General features: G+C 36.9%; 1 protein-coding gene across 1 annotated transcript in view; it reads right to left on the reverse strand.

Annotated features, from left to right (window-relative positions):
- Positions 1-365: 365 nt before the first annotated feature.
- The window catches only part of SNX6 (sorting nexin 6), a 29,270-nt gene continuing 9,954 nt past the window's right edge, over positions 366-19,681 (reverse strand). The window contains exons 6-14 of the mRNA XM_061997932.1: positions 18,975-19,098; positions 17,586-17,681; positions 16,210-16,315; positions 13,773-13,848; positions 12,454-12,493; positions 11,178-11,264; positions 10,084-10,243; positions 8,988-9,073; positions 366-2,238 (exon numbers count right to left, since the gene is read on the reverse strand). Of these exons, the coding sequence (XP_061853916.1) occupies positions 2,185-2,238; positions 8,988-9,073; positions 10,084-10,243; positions 11,178-11,264; positions 12,454-12,493; positions 13,773-13,848; positions 16,210-16,315; positions 17,586-17,681; positions 18,975-19,098 (829 nt within the window). The 3' untranslated portion in view covers positions 366-2,184. The remainder of the gene's footprint in view (positions 2,239-8,987; positions 9,074-10,083; positions 10,244-11,177; positions 11,265-12,453; positions 12,494-13,772; positions 13,849-16,209; positions 16,316-17,585; positions 17,682-18,974; positions 19,099-19,681) is intronic.

Here is a 19,681-nt window from a genome sequence, read left to right on the forward strand (position 1 = left end):
CTTCCGCCGGCCGCCCCGCCCCATAGCTCCGAGGTAGCCCCGCCCGTTCCCTCCCCTCCCGCGCAAGGAGCGCGGCGGCGCGGCCCCGTTCGGCACGGCAGCTCCACCGCGCCGGGTACGGGCCCGGCCACCGCGGCACGGCAGCTCCACCGCGCCGGGTACGGGCCCGGCCACCGCGGCCCGGCAGCCCCGGCGCGCCGGGTACGGGCCCGGCCACCGCGGCCCGGCAGCCCCGGCGCGCCGGGTACGGGCCCGGGCCGGCTCTTCCTTGTTCCCTGAGAGCTGAGAGTGGGCGGTGAGGGTTCCACCCTTTTCCGCCCTGGTGGCGGAGCAGGGGTTAGAGCCGTAAGAGACGCACCCAAGACCAGGAGGCTTGAAAAATTTTAATGAGCCAGTAACACTGAACAGCGGGGACTAATCTAAAAACTGTTCTCACATCCTACTTAAAATATTTACAATGTTGTTAACGGTATATACATTGTAATCTTTGTCCCTTAGAGTCTATTTATAGATGAGTTCCTTAGGAATGATACCTGTTATATTTGGAAGATGAACAGCACAGTATCACTGTAGTAGCCATTGCTGGAAAATATTGTATATGCTAGATGAGTGGCTTATAGCCACTGGGCACCGGTCATCAAAGGGAGGCTACGTGTGCAACTCCACACACAATGCAAACAGGATGTTCGGCCAAGGAACTTCTCTGATTTCAAAACGTTCCCATGTGCAAGGCAGCAGGGTAAGGACACGACACTGTGCAATTCACACTATTTGAGGAAAAAAACAAACAAACAAACAAACCACGCTTCTGCAGCAGTATCGGGAGCCTGTATTCAGCGACACTGACTTACATTGATCTGCATCTCCAAAACATCCCCTTCACCCAAAATTCTGGTGCTCCACTGAAGGTCTACAAACCTATATAAAGCAACAATCCCACTGTGAAGAGCAGTTTGTCAAGTAAAGCCTAATTTTAGGACACCCTGAAATCATGCAACAGTCAGCACCTCTCAGAAAAGTTTCATGGTTCAAGTAAGGGAGACAAAGCAATTTAAGAAACAAAACCTAGAGCTATGAATCCAGTTTTAAGTCCAGATAGCAGAATGAGATCCTTTTCAGGCACTCCTTTATTAGAGACACCTTTACTTTTCTGAAGCAAAGCTTCTTACCTGTAACAAAGTGGGGCAAGTATTACCTTTCAGTGCTACTTAATACATTTTCTGAACTCCCTTCTGCTACTACCCATCTGCTACTTTTCCTGGTCTAGAAAGAAATCCAAGAAGTTCTCTGAAAAGCACTTTTTGCCAAAGAAATTGCAAAGTCAGCCACCATCAAAACAACTTAAGTACACTGGATGAGACAGTCACAGACAAACAGATAAACCTGAGAATGCAAGTGAAAAATTACTGGGCAAGTGTTTAGTGTCAGACCAATCCAATACTTACTCAATGGTTTTAAAGGATGAATAGAGAAAAAGCTAATTAAACTAATCTGATTTACTAGAAAATACTAAGCTTACAGATAATACAATGCCTGCATAATTTTAGAAAAATCATCAATTTCATGGTTTATTTTACAATACTTGGATTAGTCTACAAGTTAAGGCAAACATACTAATGCATTTGCTTTTCCTTTTAAATCATAGTTATAAAGGTTACATAAAGTTCTCAAAAAGTTCTAAGAAATGTTCACAATTGAAAAAAAGATTAAGTTTCTTGATACCAGTACATGGAAAAAAAAAAAAACTATGACAGTGTATACAATGCCATTATAGTAACAATATTCAAATATCTAATGGTAATATTTAGGCCATTTGAACAATGTGCTTCAAATGGTGGACTTCGGAAATTACTTACAAAGGTAAATAAGATTGGCAGCTGTATCATAGTATTCATAACATGAACATAATTATATTGGCTATTTTCACAAAAACAGAGCATTTGGTTTCTGAACAATGAAAGCAGATAATGATTAAATAAACATGAATATGTACGTGTAACAAGTATGCTGTTGCTTCATATAGTCTGGAGCTACCTTCTGGTGTTTAATTCTTTTGAAAGAAAGAGCTTGCTTATGTGCACTCTGTCAAATGTTTTCTCCGGGGAACTGTAAATGCCTATTTAAAGTCATGAAAACAAAATCCAGAGGAGGGCAGCCCTTGTTAGTGGGAGGACGAAGAGTAGCTTATGTGTCACCATTTAGCACTGCCAGGCAGCTCTGCAGCAGCTGTAAATTACCCTGTAAAAATAAAGAAAAATATGACCATGTTTCCCTAATTCCTTTTATGCCTGTGGCAAAAAAGATGTTTTTTTAAAATAGCAATGACATCACTGAAGGAGAACAGCAAGGTATTAAAGCTTATCTAGAAATATTGATCTAAGTAACTTTTATCTTAAATAGCTTTTTGAATGTAGGAGGATTGTGTCATGGAACAGCTTGAGATTCAAAATTAAACATTTAGCATCTTTTGCATGTTTCTTCACGAGCTTTTTACTAAAGAACTAGTCTGGCCACAAAAACTATTCACTGCAGAGCATTGTCTTAGCAATCAAGCTCAAAGTTACAATATTGTCAGGTTTTATGTAGTATTGCCATTACCCTGTCACTGGAAAGCAGAAGTATTCACATATTACAGTAAATTAATCAAGCAGTGTTAACCGATTAACAGCACTTGGCTCTAGCAGTATCTCCTGGCTATACCAGGCCAGCTAAGCCTGTAGCTCTGTCGAAGGACAGGCCTTGTTGGAAAGGCAACAGACTGGTTTGCATGCCTAGCCAGGTGATCTAGCCATCAAAATTGAGTTTAACCATTAGAGCTGGAGCTAGAGAAGTGATGGCTTTGGAGATAAAACTTAGTTGGTTTTCTGACAATTACTGTTCTGCTCTTCCTTACAAACACCTGGAGGTCTGTTTTTAATCTTACTTAAAGCATTCTCACTCTACCATAACAACATACAGGTTGACTTTGAGATTTCTGGATGAATTTAAAGAACACATACTTAAAATATACCCTGCAAATTTATGTGATTGACAACCCAAGATTTACTTCCAGAAAAAAACAAACAAACAAAAAACAACAACTTGGTATTCACATTGTTTTGTGCATTCATTTATGCTTAGATCACTTTAAACCACTGGCTATTTACTACTAACTAGCTGTACTAGATTTGTTCCCAAAACTGAAACCTGTGTAAGAAGCAATGTTAGGTTGTTGACAGTGTTATGAGTAATCAGTTTCAGATAAAACCCAAGAACAAAATGCAGTCTGAATGCCTAGCTAAAAATATTGGAGAAACTTCTTACTTCTAAAAAGTAGAAGTATCAGTAGCTGTGACTTGTATGCACTTGATAAACTGTCCACATAGGTACTAAAGGATTTGTAATTCTTACTTTTTCAGTTGACAGCATTCCAAGTGACCCACAGTAGTCAGGCAGAAGGACACTCATCCCTCAGCCCAAAAGGTAAGAAATCGTAAATCTATCTCCTATTAAGGTTCTTATATTTCAGATTAAGTAATTAACTAAATTAAATGCTTCAAAGTAGAAGATTCCCAGTTGTGCCTACTGAATCCTTTCCAGTCTTTTCCAGACAATGGCAATTTCTGTTAAGGCTTCAATAGCTTTTTGTCCTTCTGTGCCTACACCAGCAGAGGACAAGTTATGTAGAAGGCTTGCAATTCTGTGATATGAACAAGTTCAATATGTGAGATGCACAGGGAGCTGGTATGTTAGATTTATAACTCTAAAGTATCTGCTATTGAACACATGATTATTAGCTGTAATGAAGGAATACTTCAGTCTGAAGTATAATTGTGGACTGCACAAGTTACCTATAACAAATATGAGTGACCTCCTAACTGTCTCCTTACAGCCCATCAGCACCATGAGGTCTATTTGCAATTCACAGGCCACTACCTAGCACTCTAAAGACAAGATGGTAGCAAGATACCCTTTACACGTCAGTCATTCCCAGGCTCAGACAGCCAGAATATTGACATTTTCTAATTAGGCAAATCATTCATTTTCATTAGATCAAAAGTACAATGTTCAAGAGCCACCTCATTTAAATTAAAAAAAAAAAAAAAAAAAAAATCAAGGACAACAGAGGCTGGGAGCTGTTACTCTTTCCGCCAGCAAAATCTGACATATTGGACTTACCAGCATAGCTCAAGAAAGTCCTACAAATGCAGATTCAGAAAAGCGTTTCTTGCCAACTCAGACTCCTAAGCTCTAGACATTACACTTATTGGGTGAACCATGGTGACAGAAACATCCTTTTCAGAAAAGAACTAGTGACAAAGCATTTAACCAAATCCCTTAGCACTGGATTTTGCTTACTCCCTTCTGTCAGTTCCAAACAGACACCTGTTACTAGTAATGCAATAAATTCTTTCCCCACAAAACCTTTAGAGGCAACAACATTTATATTAGTATTTATGGAAAGAGGTGGTTAGATTTTTTTTTAAAGAAGTGGCTATCGTGCTCAGTTACAATTTATTTATCAAAAGACTCTCGAAGTACAGCCAAAACTATAAATGATTTAAGTACATGATTATAACATTAGCAGTTTCCACAGCTATCAAACCTCCCTTCTTTGACATGAAATATAACCCAGCAATACCTCAAAATCCAACTGTTTAAAAATACTGAATGGGTTTAAATGCAGCTTCTGTATTAAAACACTTAATCAGGTCTATAGCTGCACAAAGAAACACAGAGCTATCAGAACAGAAGCTAAAACTACCTAGAGGGAAAGTCAGATAGACTAGCCATAGAAAAAGAAACATCAATGTCTAGTATAGGTCAGAGACCAAGCAGAAGCTAAAGCTGCACTTCAGCAGCTATTTGAAGTAAATCTAGGGTACATGCTGTTAATTAGAAGGCAGCTCTCTTATTCCCCTTCCAGCCAAAACTGTGTGTTTTGACACAAGGGATGCTGTGAAACCAAGACTGAAAGTAAAGCCTAGAAAACCTCTGAGCAAGTATTTAGCTCCATTTTACTACACATATTCACACATAATAGTGCCAACATAAGGAAATAAACAGTCATGCATCAACATCCTTCCTGACAGTAGCCTGAACTTGTATCAACTTAAAGCAAACTCACACCACAGTCTGATTTTTAATTTTTTCAAGTCTTAACTGCAATCAGGAAAAGAGGATATTGGTAGATTAAAATAAGTATTTTACAAGGAAGTAGTATAAACATAACTGGGCAGAGAAGGTATACTTAGTATTTGTATACACATGTCCTTGATTTCCTAAAAGCTTGATTCCTCTATCATCCTCCAAATCTTCCACATCCACATATCAGATATAGCTCAGAAATGAGAAGTGTTTCAGAACCTTCTCTCAATACATTGGTCTCCCTGACTTCTTCAGTGCAGCAACCTCTGTGTTTTGGGATTTTTCTTTTTCTTTCCACAGAGAGCAAGTAACTTTTAACAGGAAGTCATGCAGCATCCTTCGTTGTGACTGAACTCCTTCCTCCCAGAGACAGCCTCTCCAGTGAGATCCAGCACCCGCTGCTGCATCAGACCTCACCTCCACATTTTCTGTGTCAGGCAACTCCCAGTCCTGAAGATACATGGCTAGACTGATTCAGACATGCATCTGCGTGACATCTAGTCTGGATATAGTCATTCCAGAAAAAAAAAAAACAAACAAACCCCAAACAATAGAAAACTTGTAGCAAAACCCTGTAGTAGTGTTTTCTGTTGCCCCCAGCCCCGCTCCCCAGTTAGCTTTTCTTTTGGAAGGAGCACTTAGAGCTGAATCACAGGTCATGCTGCAAACTTTAGGAGTGCTGTGCTCCATCTGGCATTGACAAGCCAAGTAATTTCCAGTTTGGGGCTGCTAAAATGTCACACACATCTAGTAGTGGCAAAAGCATGAAGAGAGGAACTGCTGCAGCATCAGGCAAAATACTTTGTCCAGAATCTTAAAGCTAGGGGCTTTTGACCTGACTTCTTTAATTTATTGCCTACGTGAAAAAGCAGCTTGCTTTTTGCTTCTAACAGTCCTCTTTCAGCTCTGCTGCAAGAGGAATTAGGTGTCTACCAACACCCCAGCTTAGCCCAGACAAAATCAGGGCTACTTCCCTTCCCTGAAGTGGGAGTATTGTTTATGATTTGCACTGCAACGAGTATAAAAAGGTCCTGCCTGGGACAGGAAAAACCTTCATATTCCCCTAACACTGTTCTTCACACATCCGGGCACAATGCTATCTTAAAAAAACCCTATGTCTCCACATCTTTTTTGTTCTTTTTGTTGAACTTCCTCAGAAGGTCTCCACCAAACCATCTAATTGTCCAATACTCTGTATAGACTAATAAAAACCTATCTATAAGACTGTCCTCAAATATGCTGGTTATAGTGTTGATAAGAAAATTTCCCATTATATACATTTGAAAAACATGATGTATTGCACTTGGAAGTTCTGTAATAATACAACTCGGAACCTGTAGAAATAAAAGCACAGCAACCAAGATGATCCTTTTTTTTTTTTTTAATAAATATGAAACAGAGGCTTAGAAAAAACAGAACTTTCAATCCCAGAATGGTAGGGGTTGGAAGGAACCTTTAGAGATCATCTAGTCCAATCCCCTACCAAAGCAGGTTTACCTAGATCAGGTCACACAGGAACACGTCCTGAAAACCTCCAGAGAAGGAGACTCCACACCCTCCCTGGGCAGCCTGTGCCAAGGTTCCCTCACCCTCACAGTAAAATAGTTTTTCCTTATGTTTAAATGGAACTTCTTGGTTCCAACTTCATCCCATTACCCCTTGGTCCTCTCACTAGATATAACAACAGGAAAAAGTGATGCCCCAATCTCCTGACATCCACCATTTAGATATTTGTAAATATTAGTGAGATCCCCCTCAGTCTCCACTAGACTAAACAGCCCAGTTCCCACAGCCTTTCCCCATAAGAAAGATGTTCCAGTGCCCTGATCATCTTAATGGCCCTACACTGGACTCTCTCTAGAAGTTCCCTGTCCCTCTTAAGCTGAGGAGCCCAGAACTGGACACAGTAATCCTAGTGAGAAACACAATAACCTTTCATTCAATAAGTCTCGACACCTGTTAACATTTCCGGAACTCTCACTCTTCAACAAAATGACCTTTTATGTTGTAAAGCTCTAAATATTCAAAACCGTCTAGTGAACCTTACAGTGCTCTATGATGAAGTAGGTGAAAAAGGTTAGCAAAATAAATGTTCACTCTGAAAAACAGGACTACAAGTTAAAGCTTCTATTACCACCTTACATACTCCTTGCTAGTAAATTTACTCAAAGTAACAGACAAAAACTATCTGAAGAACTAGGTCTTAAACACAAACTGCTGTGACAAATGAAGAACTGCTAAAAAATTTCAAGCTTTTCCAGGTAAAACGAGGACACCAAAAAGTATATATCAAGTAAGTCAAAAGCTACAGAAATTAAGCATTTTCCCCCTGTCTTGTGCAGTTATTAGCTGGCAAAATTCAAGAGAATATTACTACAAGCTTTTGACTTGCACAAAAAGTTAATACAAATTACTCCTAAGGATACTTTAGAAGATAGAGACATTTTTTTAAGCAATCCACTCCAAGGCATGTAGTGACTTCACCAAAGGTAATTTAGAAGAGATGATGAAGAGTCTGTGACTGAAGCAAGGCAGAAGCGCTTTCAACTCATTCCATTATTACAGCATGATATGGCCAATCAATAGAAACTGTTGCAAGTATGACTTCTAGAACTAATAATTTCACTAAAATTCATAAAAAGTAGACTCATGACCAAACATGGGGAACTGTGGGAGTCTCAGGGTTGTACCTAGACAGCTGTTGCATACAGACAAATAGGAAGGCTGAATAGTGACAAGTATTATGAGAAGTTTTAAGACTTTAGGAAAAATATAGATGAGTCCCTGATGCAGCACATCAGAGCACAGTTCATCTAAAAAAGGTGTCAAGTATTCCAGACCTTACTAATTACCAGTTAAATACCCCATCAAGCCAAACTTATACCTAAAAACATTAAAAAAAAAAAAGTCCCCAAAACAAACTTTTTTTGCAGTGCATTTGTTTTACAAACAATAGGTTTGACAGAATGAAGAATGACAATGTCAACATTATGGAAAAGAGTGTAAACCAGCAACAAGTTAACTCAGCAACACTAAATGTCTCTTAACTAGCCCTTTCACAAGATATATTCAGAGTAAACACAAAGCTTGATAGTCAATGCACTTTCAACTTTGTGATGAGAATGAGAAATGCTAAAGTGCTGACTTTTAAAAGAAAGCTGCCTCCTGTTAAAGTAAGAGACTATTGTACTTGTCTATGAAACCAGAGCAGCTAACTTGATTTAACCAAAACCATTAATTTAATATGAATTAAAATAATCAAGTGATTTAAGGAACTTCACAACAGTACTGGCCCCTTCAAGTTTTTTCCTGCAAAAGAATATTTTACTGAAAGCACTATCTGAAACACTCTTCTTTTGTTAGCACTTTACAGTTTAAAGGCAAAAAGGTTCAAAAAGCATAGTCAATAACACTGACTGCAACCAGGCCTGTGTGATCTCATGCTCAATAGGCAGCCTATCCTATACATCAAGTCCTCAACATCTTGGTAACAGCAAAAACCATCACCTATCTCACAATAAAATGGTGAGATGAGGTTTTAAAAACAGGCAGGTATTGAAAACTCTACAGCTAAAAATATCAAGCAGCTTGAGAAACATGAAATGAAGAAAAAATTGTCTTCAAGGAGATGAGTCTTCCAAAGGGATCTCAAGCACACCAGTCCCTCACAGATATTTCACAAACATTTTTTTTCCCTCTATTATTGAAGAAAATTCACCTTTCTGGATGATGCTTACCTTCAAATTCCCCATTCCCAAATGTGAAGTGCGTGTCACACAACAAGCATAGTCATTTTGATTATTCAAGTATCTAATATTTAAAAATCAGTTGAAACACAGGCCACAAAGGATCACAATTACCTTAGCATGCTTTAATTCCAGTTCTGCTAGTTCCACCAGATTTTTTCTGAATGCTGCAACTCTTCTTGTCTTAAAGTCTATCAGTTCTATAGAAAATAAAAATGGATTCCTTAACAGTATTATTGCTAGTGCCCTCAACTCTTAACAGATTTTTCTTCAGGATGGAAGATATACAGGATGAGAGAAGGCAACGGAAAAGAAAAGAAAAAAAAAAACTGTAATCTCAGCACGTTCCAGGCTCAGAGATTGCTACACTGTTGGATGAAAGCAAACCATCATTGCAGTTCCTCATCTCTAGCTAACCTTTTGTGAACACAAGGCTCTGTTGAAAAAAAGACTGCAGTGTGGATGCCTTTAAACATTTAACTCTCTTATTCCAAATGCACTCTTCTTTCAAGGCTGATACATAAGTCTTCAGAAAAGATACTAAGCTAAAACTATCATGAAGTGCAGAAGCAGCAAATATGCTTTATGGTTGACAGGATTACTGGTTCTCCATTGTTTCATTTATAGAAATCATTAGCCAGATTCACAGGGTCAAACAATCCTTGAATGATTACAAACTGAACAGCATAGTGATTAAACCTTGAACACATCTGCCCCAAATAGTAACTCAAATGACTAACTCACAACAATCTTTGCCTAAAAAAAAGAGCAAGTTCCCAGGAAAAAGGCAACATGTAAACAGAGTTCCTTTTCTCTAGAGCTACTGTAACTCTGCAGCTTCAGCAAAATCTCATTTAATGATCTCTTTTCTAGTGTAGAATCATCTCTGCAACAGACAGATGCCTTCACAGAAGACTGCATAAAACCAAAACAGGGATTTCAACAGTGCTTTTAAAAGACTGTGACTGCCTTTACTGCTAGCAATTATAATTTTGTATCCTAACTTCTTAACAAAAAATTTTTATCTAGACTAGGCTCTGCTACAAGGAGGCAAAAGAAAATATCATTTGAACTTTCTAAGATAAGTAAATACTTATTAAAAGGTAGATGTTCTGTTAGGAAACAGAGCAAAACCCTTTTCTCATTAATTATATCCGAAAAATCTGTTAATTTTACAGCAGTAACATAGGACCAAAGGCCACTCAAATACCTTGTTTTGCCGATTCAGAAATTTTCTCAAATTTCTGACAGCATATTTGCTGAGTAGTTTCAGCTTGCAGCACATCTTTATTTTTCGCTCTTGCTTTGTCCAATGCCTTATTAGCATTTTCATAATCCACTAGTGACCTAGATCTTCTATATAGGAGATCCTATTAAAAAGAAAGCATAAAGGATGTACAGAGTTTACAGAAATCTCCCCAACTACTTCAGTAAATACCAAAGAATAATAATTACAAAAGTATCAGATTCATTTTAGTCTTTCTTGCTGTACTTCAGTTCTTAATAAATTATTTACATTCTCTCTACTTTATCCTGCAAGTCACAGGAAAGTCTGTACTGGATCAGGCCCAAAATTTAATATTGTTTGGTCTGCATCTTGTCTGACAGAGGCTGGCAACAGATGGCTTAGATGATAGCTCCTTCTTAGTCTTTTTGGAGTATCTTGGGAAGTTTCACAGCTTCTTAGGTTAGAAACAAACTATATTTAGATTATGTATTTGAAAGACACACAGAGCCCAAGAAATAGCAGTAGCATTTTTTGTGCAACAGTTATTGCTGTGACCTTCTAACTGTAGACATTTTCTGTCAAATTCTTCCCCATTCTGTCATGTTACTTAATCATCTTATGGCAAACAACGCTAAGAATGCCATTTGATTTTGACAGAATATCAAAAGTCAGCCTATGTATTTTTTGTATTGGCACTTACAGATCATCTGAGTATCCAACTTCAGTATCTAGAAAATAGAATTGTCTACAGCCTACAAGTAGCAAACATATTGTAAACAACTCAACAATATACCAACAGCTATTCCACCTTTTTAATTATATTGCATAATTTGGCCTTGATAAGGGGATCACACAGTTCCAAACAGTCAGTCCCACAGTCAGCAACTGCACTGCTATTGCTGATACACAACAGACATCCAGGTTTTACGGTTGAGGGAGAAATTGCAGGCTAGAGGTGGCAGTCTTTTCACCTATTGTGTATTTCTCAAGGCAATTTCTCTTTTTTTTTTTTAAAAAAAAAAAAAACACAACAAACCCACAATGCTATTTCATTGACTAGAACTCTATAAACTCACCTTAGCAGCTTGGGATTCCCTTAGGTAATACTTCAGAAGATCAGAAAGTTTAAGATCTTCATCAGCCGATACCCGGGCCTCTATTTTCTGGAAAAAAATAAAAAAAAGAAACACAAAGACAAACCAAACCAGTAAGTAAAAGCATCAAGTTTAAAAACATCCACAGACCTTGGGCATTCACTTGTATGGTGTAAACACAACATGAAATATACAACAGTATATAACACATTGTCTTTTTCAAAAACTAGGATCATGCATTTGTGACAGAATATTTAAAGACATCAGGAGAAGCAGCACTGTATTGAAATGTAAGCAAAAACCTACAGTGTGAGGTGTATTGACAACTAGCTTGCTATTTGACAAGGCTTTCTTCCTAATTTCAATTATACACAACATATACTAGAAGAACACCAGCGAAATTAAACTTTATCTAGATAAAGAGTTGCACAAGAAATTTAATCCTGTTTTTGAGAGCAAAGGAAAATTAATTCGTAAGGCACCTTTGCAGACTAGTTGTGTAATTGCACACATTAAATGGTCTAAAAGACAAATAAATTTACTTGCTTCTATTTGAAACAGTCTGCAAATGTGTTCTTTAAAATCCTAAGTAAAAAAAAAATCTAAAAGGAAACATTTTAGGTCAAAGTAAGTAATTCTGTTAACCTTCATTAACTTACTTCTTAACTTACTTCTTTGAAGTATGTATTTAAGCAGATACAACTGTCTGTGTTTAGTAAAGACACACATTTTCCATTCAAAAGTTTTCCTGATATATGGCACGCAGCTTTTGCTCTACCAAGACAAACAAATTTGGCAAAGAGACAAGATACTCAAAAACCTGGTTAGGAGCATCAGCAACTTTCTCTGAGACAAATAATTGCAGAAATAGATCTTAGCTCCAGAAAAAAGGCATTTTTTTTTTTTATTAAGGATTACAATTATTTATTTCTCCTTTCCAAAACAAGTTCTGTGATACTCAATGACAAGCACAGAAGGCCTCTACACATTTTGGAGGAACAGCAGCTTAGTATATTGCACAGAATATAGGAGGATTGTCTAGAAATATTTAGAGGACTGAAGACTCCTAAAGATCAATCATTTTACAAAACAAATGACTGAAATTTTACACATTTTCCTTCCCTGTCACACACTGTTCAAATGCCTCATACAGAAAAATCCATAATATATCCACATATTAATGTCTAGTTGACAAAATATGTCCTACCACTCCCAGGACGTGCACAAAGAATGTATCAAAGTGTTTCATAATACATACCCTTGTTTTGTCAAATAACTCCGATACCTTCAGAAAAAACCTGCACAAAGAAAATTGTTTATATTACAACATTAATCTGAACAGTCCAATTACTCAAAATATAATCCATGTCTGGCAATAAAGACTGTAAAGGCACTGCTTAAAATCATAACTCAGAAATCAGAGAACACAATAGTTTCAAATTGTAGCCCTTCAAACATCTGGGAATTGTACAATTTAAGAAAAGGTAAGGGATAAACAAAGCATAATGGATGGATGGTTTTCAGTACAGAATAATTGCACATCTCTGCAGGGATTCTTTATGCTTCTGTGAATTCAACTCCAAACATTAACACCCTGGGTAATGGTTCTGTACTATTTTTAAATGTCCTTCACTTAAATTTGAACACAGTTTTCTTCGCACAGTAAACATGACACATGCCCTACTTGGAACTCAGGGAGGCTGAGCAACAATGTGGCACATCTTCATCACAGGAGACAATATAAGGGTTGAGTGTAGCAACAGAATGGTTACGGTCAAATCAGACTACTTTGAGAGAAGAAAAACATGATTCCTGACAGACTCTAACAGATTACATCAAGCTTCAATACTATAATCAAAGTAATAGATACATAAGCTATCACTGCATTTGGAATTAAATCACTAATTATTTTTATTAATTTACAACAAGTTAACTTTCATACTCATCTCCTACAACTTTAATAAGTGTACATGTTCACAAGCATCAACATTTTTAAGCTAGTTGATTAATTTTTACTTCAGACACACCAAACTTCATATTCAAGCAAATCACTGAAAGATTAAAGAACAATCATCTGTACATAGAGATTCTCCTCTATTTTGAAAGTTTAGGGATCTCTGTAAATACCTTTCTTTTCCTCAAAGTAGTAAAATTGACAGAACAGTAAAAGTATTTAAGATGTTAGTACAACCAACACCCACAAAAATCAGTATACCCAGACTGAGACCTGTTCTTGCTGCACATGTCAAAGCATTCAAAACACGTAAAAAAACCCACCACACTGGTCAAAGAAAGAGTTGGGAGTTTTTTCCTGTTCTACAAGGACTTTTCCAACTCATCTGTTTAATTTTCTACAAACTGCAGAAAACAGCATTTTTTTCCCCAAGACAAATAGTGAAGGAAAAAAATTAAAATGGCCTGTTACAGAAATGAAATACTGGAGAAGAAAAACTCTTCATGTGATGCAAGAATAAGAAATTCTGGTTTCCTCAAAACAAGAGAGCTATCAATCTCTCCAGGTCACCGCTAAGACTGCTTATTAGCACATTCCTCTGTCAGTTAGTAACACTATCTTACTTGCATATATCTGTGGAGTCCTGCGTTCCCAACGCATATAACGAAGAACCAATTCTATTATAGTCATCTGCCACATCTGAAAAACAAACAAACAAAAACCAACAAGCACTTGTTTTACTATTTTGTTCCTCCTCTTTCTGAAGATTTTTAAGTTCCTTTTTCTTGAAGAGTAGGTGTTTTTCTAAAAGGAACATGCTTTAACACAAAAACAGAAATAAAACTGCAGTCGTCACTTACCCTGAAAGATAACTTCACACAATAAACATTGTGCTCTCAACAAATCCTGAAGTCTGTAATTTAATTTAATAGGAATATTTATTTCTATTAGCAGCTCCTGGGTAAATTTATTGTGCAACTTCATTACATTCTGTTTTCATGGAAGATGTACAAACTCCATGGCTGAAGTCTGAATTTAAACCCGAATCTAAACCCTAAAGCTATGTGCAGAAAAAAAAAAAAAAGAAAACCAAAAAAAACCCCACAGTGTAACACTAACAAAGAGTAAGTGTGTGTGCTTCAGAGCAGCAAACTCAATATTACCTTCAAACTACCAAAATACAACACCATACGCACAACACCTTTTCTAGAGCACACCTAATTTGTAGGAAACCCTTAGCCTCAACAAGTGAAGCAGCATTAGTTTTAGGGTTGAAGAAGCATTAGTTTTAAAGTATTTTAAACAATAAAATTAGAAGTAGGGTTTGTAGAGAAGGCTGCATAATTTGTGTTCTGAGATATCAGTATATAGCAATCTTAAAAAATAAATCTTTGCACAGATGGCTTTTTAAAGAGCTTTTAGTATAAACTCAATGGATGATGAAAACGCTGTGAGATCCAAGCAATGAGCAGGAAAATATACTTGCTTGTTGTTACTGAAGTTAATATGCCTTTAAAGTGGATTTTTTTTTTTTTTAAATACCATAACCTTGTTTTAACAGTTTGAGTGGATCACCTCTCACCCAATTCATTACTCCACACCTTCCACGAGAACCAGTGAAGAATGGTATTTGGAAGCCATTAACCTCTCATTTAAGAATAAGAACAGATTTTCTGCTGGATGGAAACCAGTATCTTTGCAAGCCCTGCAGCATTCTGTCAATCATAAGTTATCCATAAAATACAGACTGCCCATTTCCAAAACAGGCTTCCCAGGTCACAGCTCTACTCCTCTAGCCAGAATTTCCAAGGATGCCTTTTGCCCCAACTTGCAATTTAATAAAAGTTGCCGACAAACATCACAGATGATTCAAGTCTGAAAACCAGTGAAGCTTTGTCACGAGTTTGATCAATCCTTTCCCATCAGATCCTCTGCAACCTCATTTCTAACAATTTTCCTGGCTCTACAACTAACATGAAAGGTACTCTAACTGAAGTTTGGCACCTAACTAACATAAATAAAGTTCAGCTTTCATTTTAGCTAAGCACCAAAAACTGAATGAAGACTTAGCACTTCCTTAAGCTGTAACTAACTCTCCCCCTCTCCTAGCACACATTCTAAAGCTACAAAAGACTTATTCTTCATATAACAGCACATGAAGCATCTGAAGAGCTCAGGAAATTTTTAGTTTAACATCTCATTCAATAACCACTTTAAGAGTCCTTATCAATGGAGATTTATAAAAGGTTTGTGGCCTGGTTTTGTGTGAACCATTATTACCATAGACAGCAAAGACAGTATCTGTGCATCAGACACAGACTTCAAGAAAGTTAACAGAAGCTAGTAGTTCAAAACACAGTAATCCTAAACCAAACAAAGTAGTCCTAAACCAAAGATTTTCCATTTTCTCAAACAAATGCACTGCATTTGAGAAGACCACATAAAGCTTCGAAAAAAATCACATTAGCTAGTACTCAGCTCAGGAAGAGAAATCAATAGCTAAGTGGAAAAACTCACCTCAGTGAGAAAAGGGGTCCTGCAAACCAAGCTATTGAATGCACACATTACAGTCTCCGTTCTAAAAGGCTGAAGAGCATAAATGGACATCCTGGTCTAGAACTAATGGCTGAAATAGGCGTTTGCTGCTCAGCAAGGCAATGCAATGCCTAGTGTGCCAAGAAATTGATCTCTGATGAATGCAACCTCATCCAATCAAGAGCAATTTCACTAGGAGTAAATATACTGCTATATTACTCACCTTTACACTTTAAAGACTGAGACTTCAAAAATTATTACATAAAACGTGCTTGTCTTCAAAGGGACAGCATGAAGAAACAACGTATCTTCAGGGTCGCATCTGGCTGTTCTTACTCCATCTAGTCTATTACAGCAAAGCTAAACTTTGAAGGTCAAATAAAACTCCTTTAGACTATCTGAAGGCTACATTTGGAGAAATTCATTAACTTTTTGCATGCAAAAGAAAACCAAAAATTACTGTTCCTCACAAACACTTCTGAACACTTTAACTAGTACCATTTTCACCCCAGAAAAGAAACTCACTTTTATGTGATCTTGTCATTTTATCAGATTTAGCAGAGGCATCTTTGACTCGGTTGTGATATTCTACAAGGAATGTTCTCTCATGCTCAAAGAAGTCATCTACATCCTACAAAAAAAAAAAGAACAATTCAAAAACCAGGCTTTCACTCACTCTGTACAAAACAAATTTGCATATACTGCTGTTGCTGTGATATGAAATGCAATCTATTTCTATTGTCTAAAATACCATTTAGGTAAACTCATTTTTTCTTCACTTATTTTGTCATGATCTGAAGTTTTATTAAGAATTTATAGAGAATTATGAATTTGTAACATGCATCTTAAAGGTCCAGATAACTAAACCTGGAGTGAAGGAGATAATTTCACTACTAACTACCACTTTGGTGACAGAAAAACAGAATAAGTACTTAATAAAAAGACATTTACCTAGAAAAACAGGAAAGGTGAAGAAAGACACCCAATTGCACAGATGCTGCAGTCACAGCAGAGATGATGTGAACTCCTAGCTCAGGAATACTGATCTCAATGACAGATTTCTTTCAAGTTGATAAATGCAGGTAAACACTTTGAGAGATTTAGTTTATAGTTTTTTAAAAACCCCTCTAAACCAACAGAGATGTTCAATACCATGAAGCAGTCTGCAATGCAGGCTTTGAACAATGTGCTAATGAAAACTGCCGGTTATTTGGACTTCATATTTTCCTCCTAGTCATAATTAATCCATGGTTATGTTAACTTCTGAAACTCAAGATTTTACAACTAGGGACTTTAGCTACTTTAATTTGCTTGCAAATGGAAAGTTACTACTAGAAAGAAAGGAGATCAAAATTATGTTATGTGGAATTTGTGGTTGTTATAAAACCAATCATTAAACTTTTCCAAAAGTTGAAATGAAATGGAATTTTCATTAAAATTTGGGGGTTTTTGTCTCAGTTACATTCTTGCATCTACTGGAAAAAAAAGAGTATCCCCTCTACTGCTGCTCTTAGCTTTGAAACTGTAAAAGGATATTAGAAAACTGGTAAAATTTACATGGTGTTAGTAACTTCTAAGCTGCTGTGGGTGTCAAAGCTAGTGCACCTTCCCACTACATAAAATGATTGGCCAGAACAAAAAAACACAGATTATCAATTATCTATGGATTAAGGAAATGTTTAATTCCATAAAACAGGGGAAAGATTACTGAAAGTTCTCTTGCACAGAAGCAATCAGATAGCTCTTAGTTATCTTGTATCCAGGGCCACAGGTTCCTTCCCAGGCTCTGCCTCTAATTCCTAAGTCAGATATCGCTACATAAACCCCTTTAGTAGCTACATAAAATTAAAGAGACAATAACGTTAATACATTTTAAACTTGGTATGTTAATCAGTAATCACCTTTACTCCTGAAACAATGACACCATCTGCTGATTTAACCATATTTTTAAAGAAGTCTTCAAGTTTCTCTTTCTTATTTTTCCCACGAACACTCAGCTGAAAAACAAATTCATTTACCAAGTTAGTTCATTTTCTGGAGGTACTAAAAGCTTTGGTAAAAGAAAAAAAAAAAAAAAAGAACAACAAAAAAGAACCATACACCATGGGTTGCTACTCCTAAAACAGCTTTCCTGCTCTCTTAGTCTTATTCTCTGCATTTATGTGGACGGGGTACCATGCACCCAGCATGGCAGACTACCTCGTTTACTTGATTATCCTTACACGTAAAATACTATTCCAGGAACAAAAAAAACCACACACACAAAAAATCTGCAACATCTAAGACCTACAGATAATACCAAATGTACAAGGTGTACATTTCAGTTATCAATAATCCCGTATTTCTCATGCACACTATAGTTGTTGAGTTAACCTAATATAACCGGGTTTTGCGCTTGTAAGTGTAGAATGTCAGATCATTGACTTTCAGAAACTAAAGTATTTACTCCACACTGGACTGAGGATAATACCGGCTTCAGCCTCCTCACATTTCTCCTGTTCACCTAAATTTGCCCAATTTAAGTAAAATGAGCTCCTGAACCAGTAAGCATTTCTATGTCAAGCAACAAGTCGATCCTCTGTAACATATTTTAACATAAGTTAAAGCATGTAACAAAAGCTAAGGTTATACTCAGTTGAACCAATCTTTGTATGACTTCTTCATGCTGATTTTTGCAACTTTAAAAAGCAATAAAAATGAGAATACAAGTAACCATTAATTCCGACACCAGAGTTATTATGGATCCAAAAAGTCCTCTCCATTACCTAAAAATGAGATAGCAACCCAGTGTGTAACATGTGGATAGCCACACTAGTCCAATAACTAGAAAAAAAAATTAACCAATTCTTCACTTACATTATTAACCAGGTTTTATTTATGAGAACATTTCCTTAGAAATTCTCTCCAGTTTTGTTAGCAAACAAATATAAACCACAACTCCAAATCCTAAAAACCAGCATTCCGTCTTTTGTTTCATCATCCTTCCCCACAAAAAGCAATTCAGTCAAAGAGTGGACAAGTCATGTGAAATCACCAACAACGTAGTGGAGTCTCAATAATAATTTTAATGCTTAGGTTAAAGCACATAGTGCACTTTGCTCCCCAGGTGGTAGGAAAATGAACCCTTACAAACAAAATGAATGTGTAACTTTTACAATACAAATATGTCTGGTATGAAGGAACTAATGTAGTTTGCTCCAGGAGGTAAAGCCCTCTTAAATCAATTTTCCATCATACCATAAAAGTATATCTTGATTTCTCTTGCCAACAATTCAGTTTTCCATACTTACATCCTGATTATATTCCAAGAACACATGGAAATTTAAATCCTTTCTCAAAATAGGATGTGCTGCCACGCGACACAAAAACACTTCATGCATTGCAACTGTCTTCTTGAATATTGCCAAATACTCACTGAAAACAAGAAACAAGACAGTCATAAGCAATTAAGTCTGAAATAAGCCTAGAGAACAGCTTTAAGACATCCTCGGTAAGAATACAAAATTATAAGCTGATACAGTAGAGGTTATTATTCTGATATTTGATATATACATAAATACATAGTACAATGTTAATGCTAGGGGTGAAATTTGAAGCCCTAACATATTACAGAGACATGACATGAAGATTCATCAAATATATTCTAGTTTTTAAAGTTAGCTAAGACAGACTGGTTTGCTGAAAGTGCATTTAAATGTCCTTCCCCCAAAAATTCCCTAAAAATCAAGAAATTGAGATAAAGACTACAGTCATTAGGTACTACGTAGCTGATGTGCAAATTCCTTCCTCCCCATCTCCATCCCCTTGCCTATTTGCACCCTCCTTACTTATTTAAACATTCATGTAGTTTTGTCTTTCATTCCATGTTAAAGCACTTAGCCTTTTGGGACTTATGTGGACATCTTGCTTCATAGTGGTTCTAAAAGTGAAATTAAGTGCTGCATTTGGTAGGTATAACCAAAAACGCGTGTTTAACCATGACAATTGCATAGCTGTC

Source organism: Colius striatus, chromosome 6, assembly GCF_028858725.1.
Source record: "Colius striatus isolate bColStr4 chromosome 6, bColStr4.1.hap1, whole genome shotgun sequence".
In the NCBI taxonomy this organism is placed as follows: domain Eukaryota; kingdom Metazoa; phylum Chordata; class Aves; order Coliiformes; family Coliidae; genus Colius; species Colius striatus.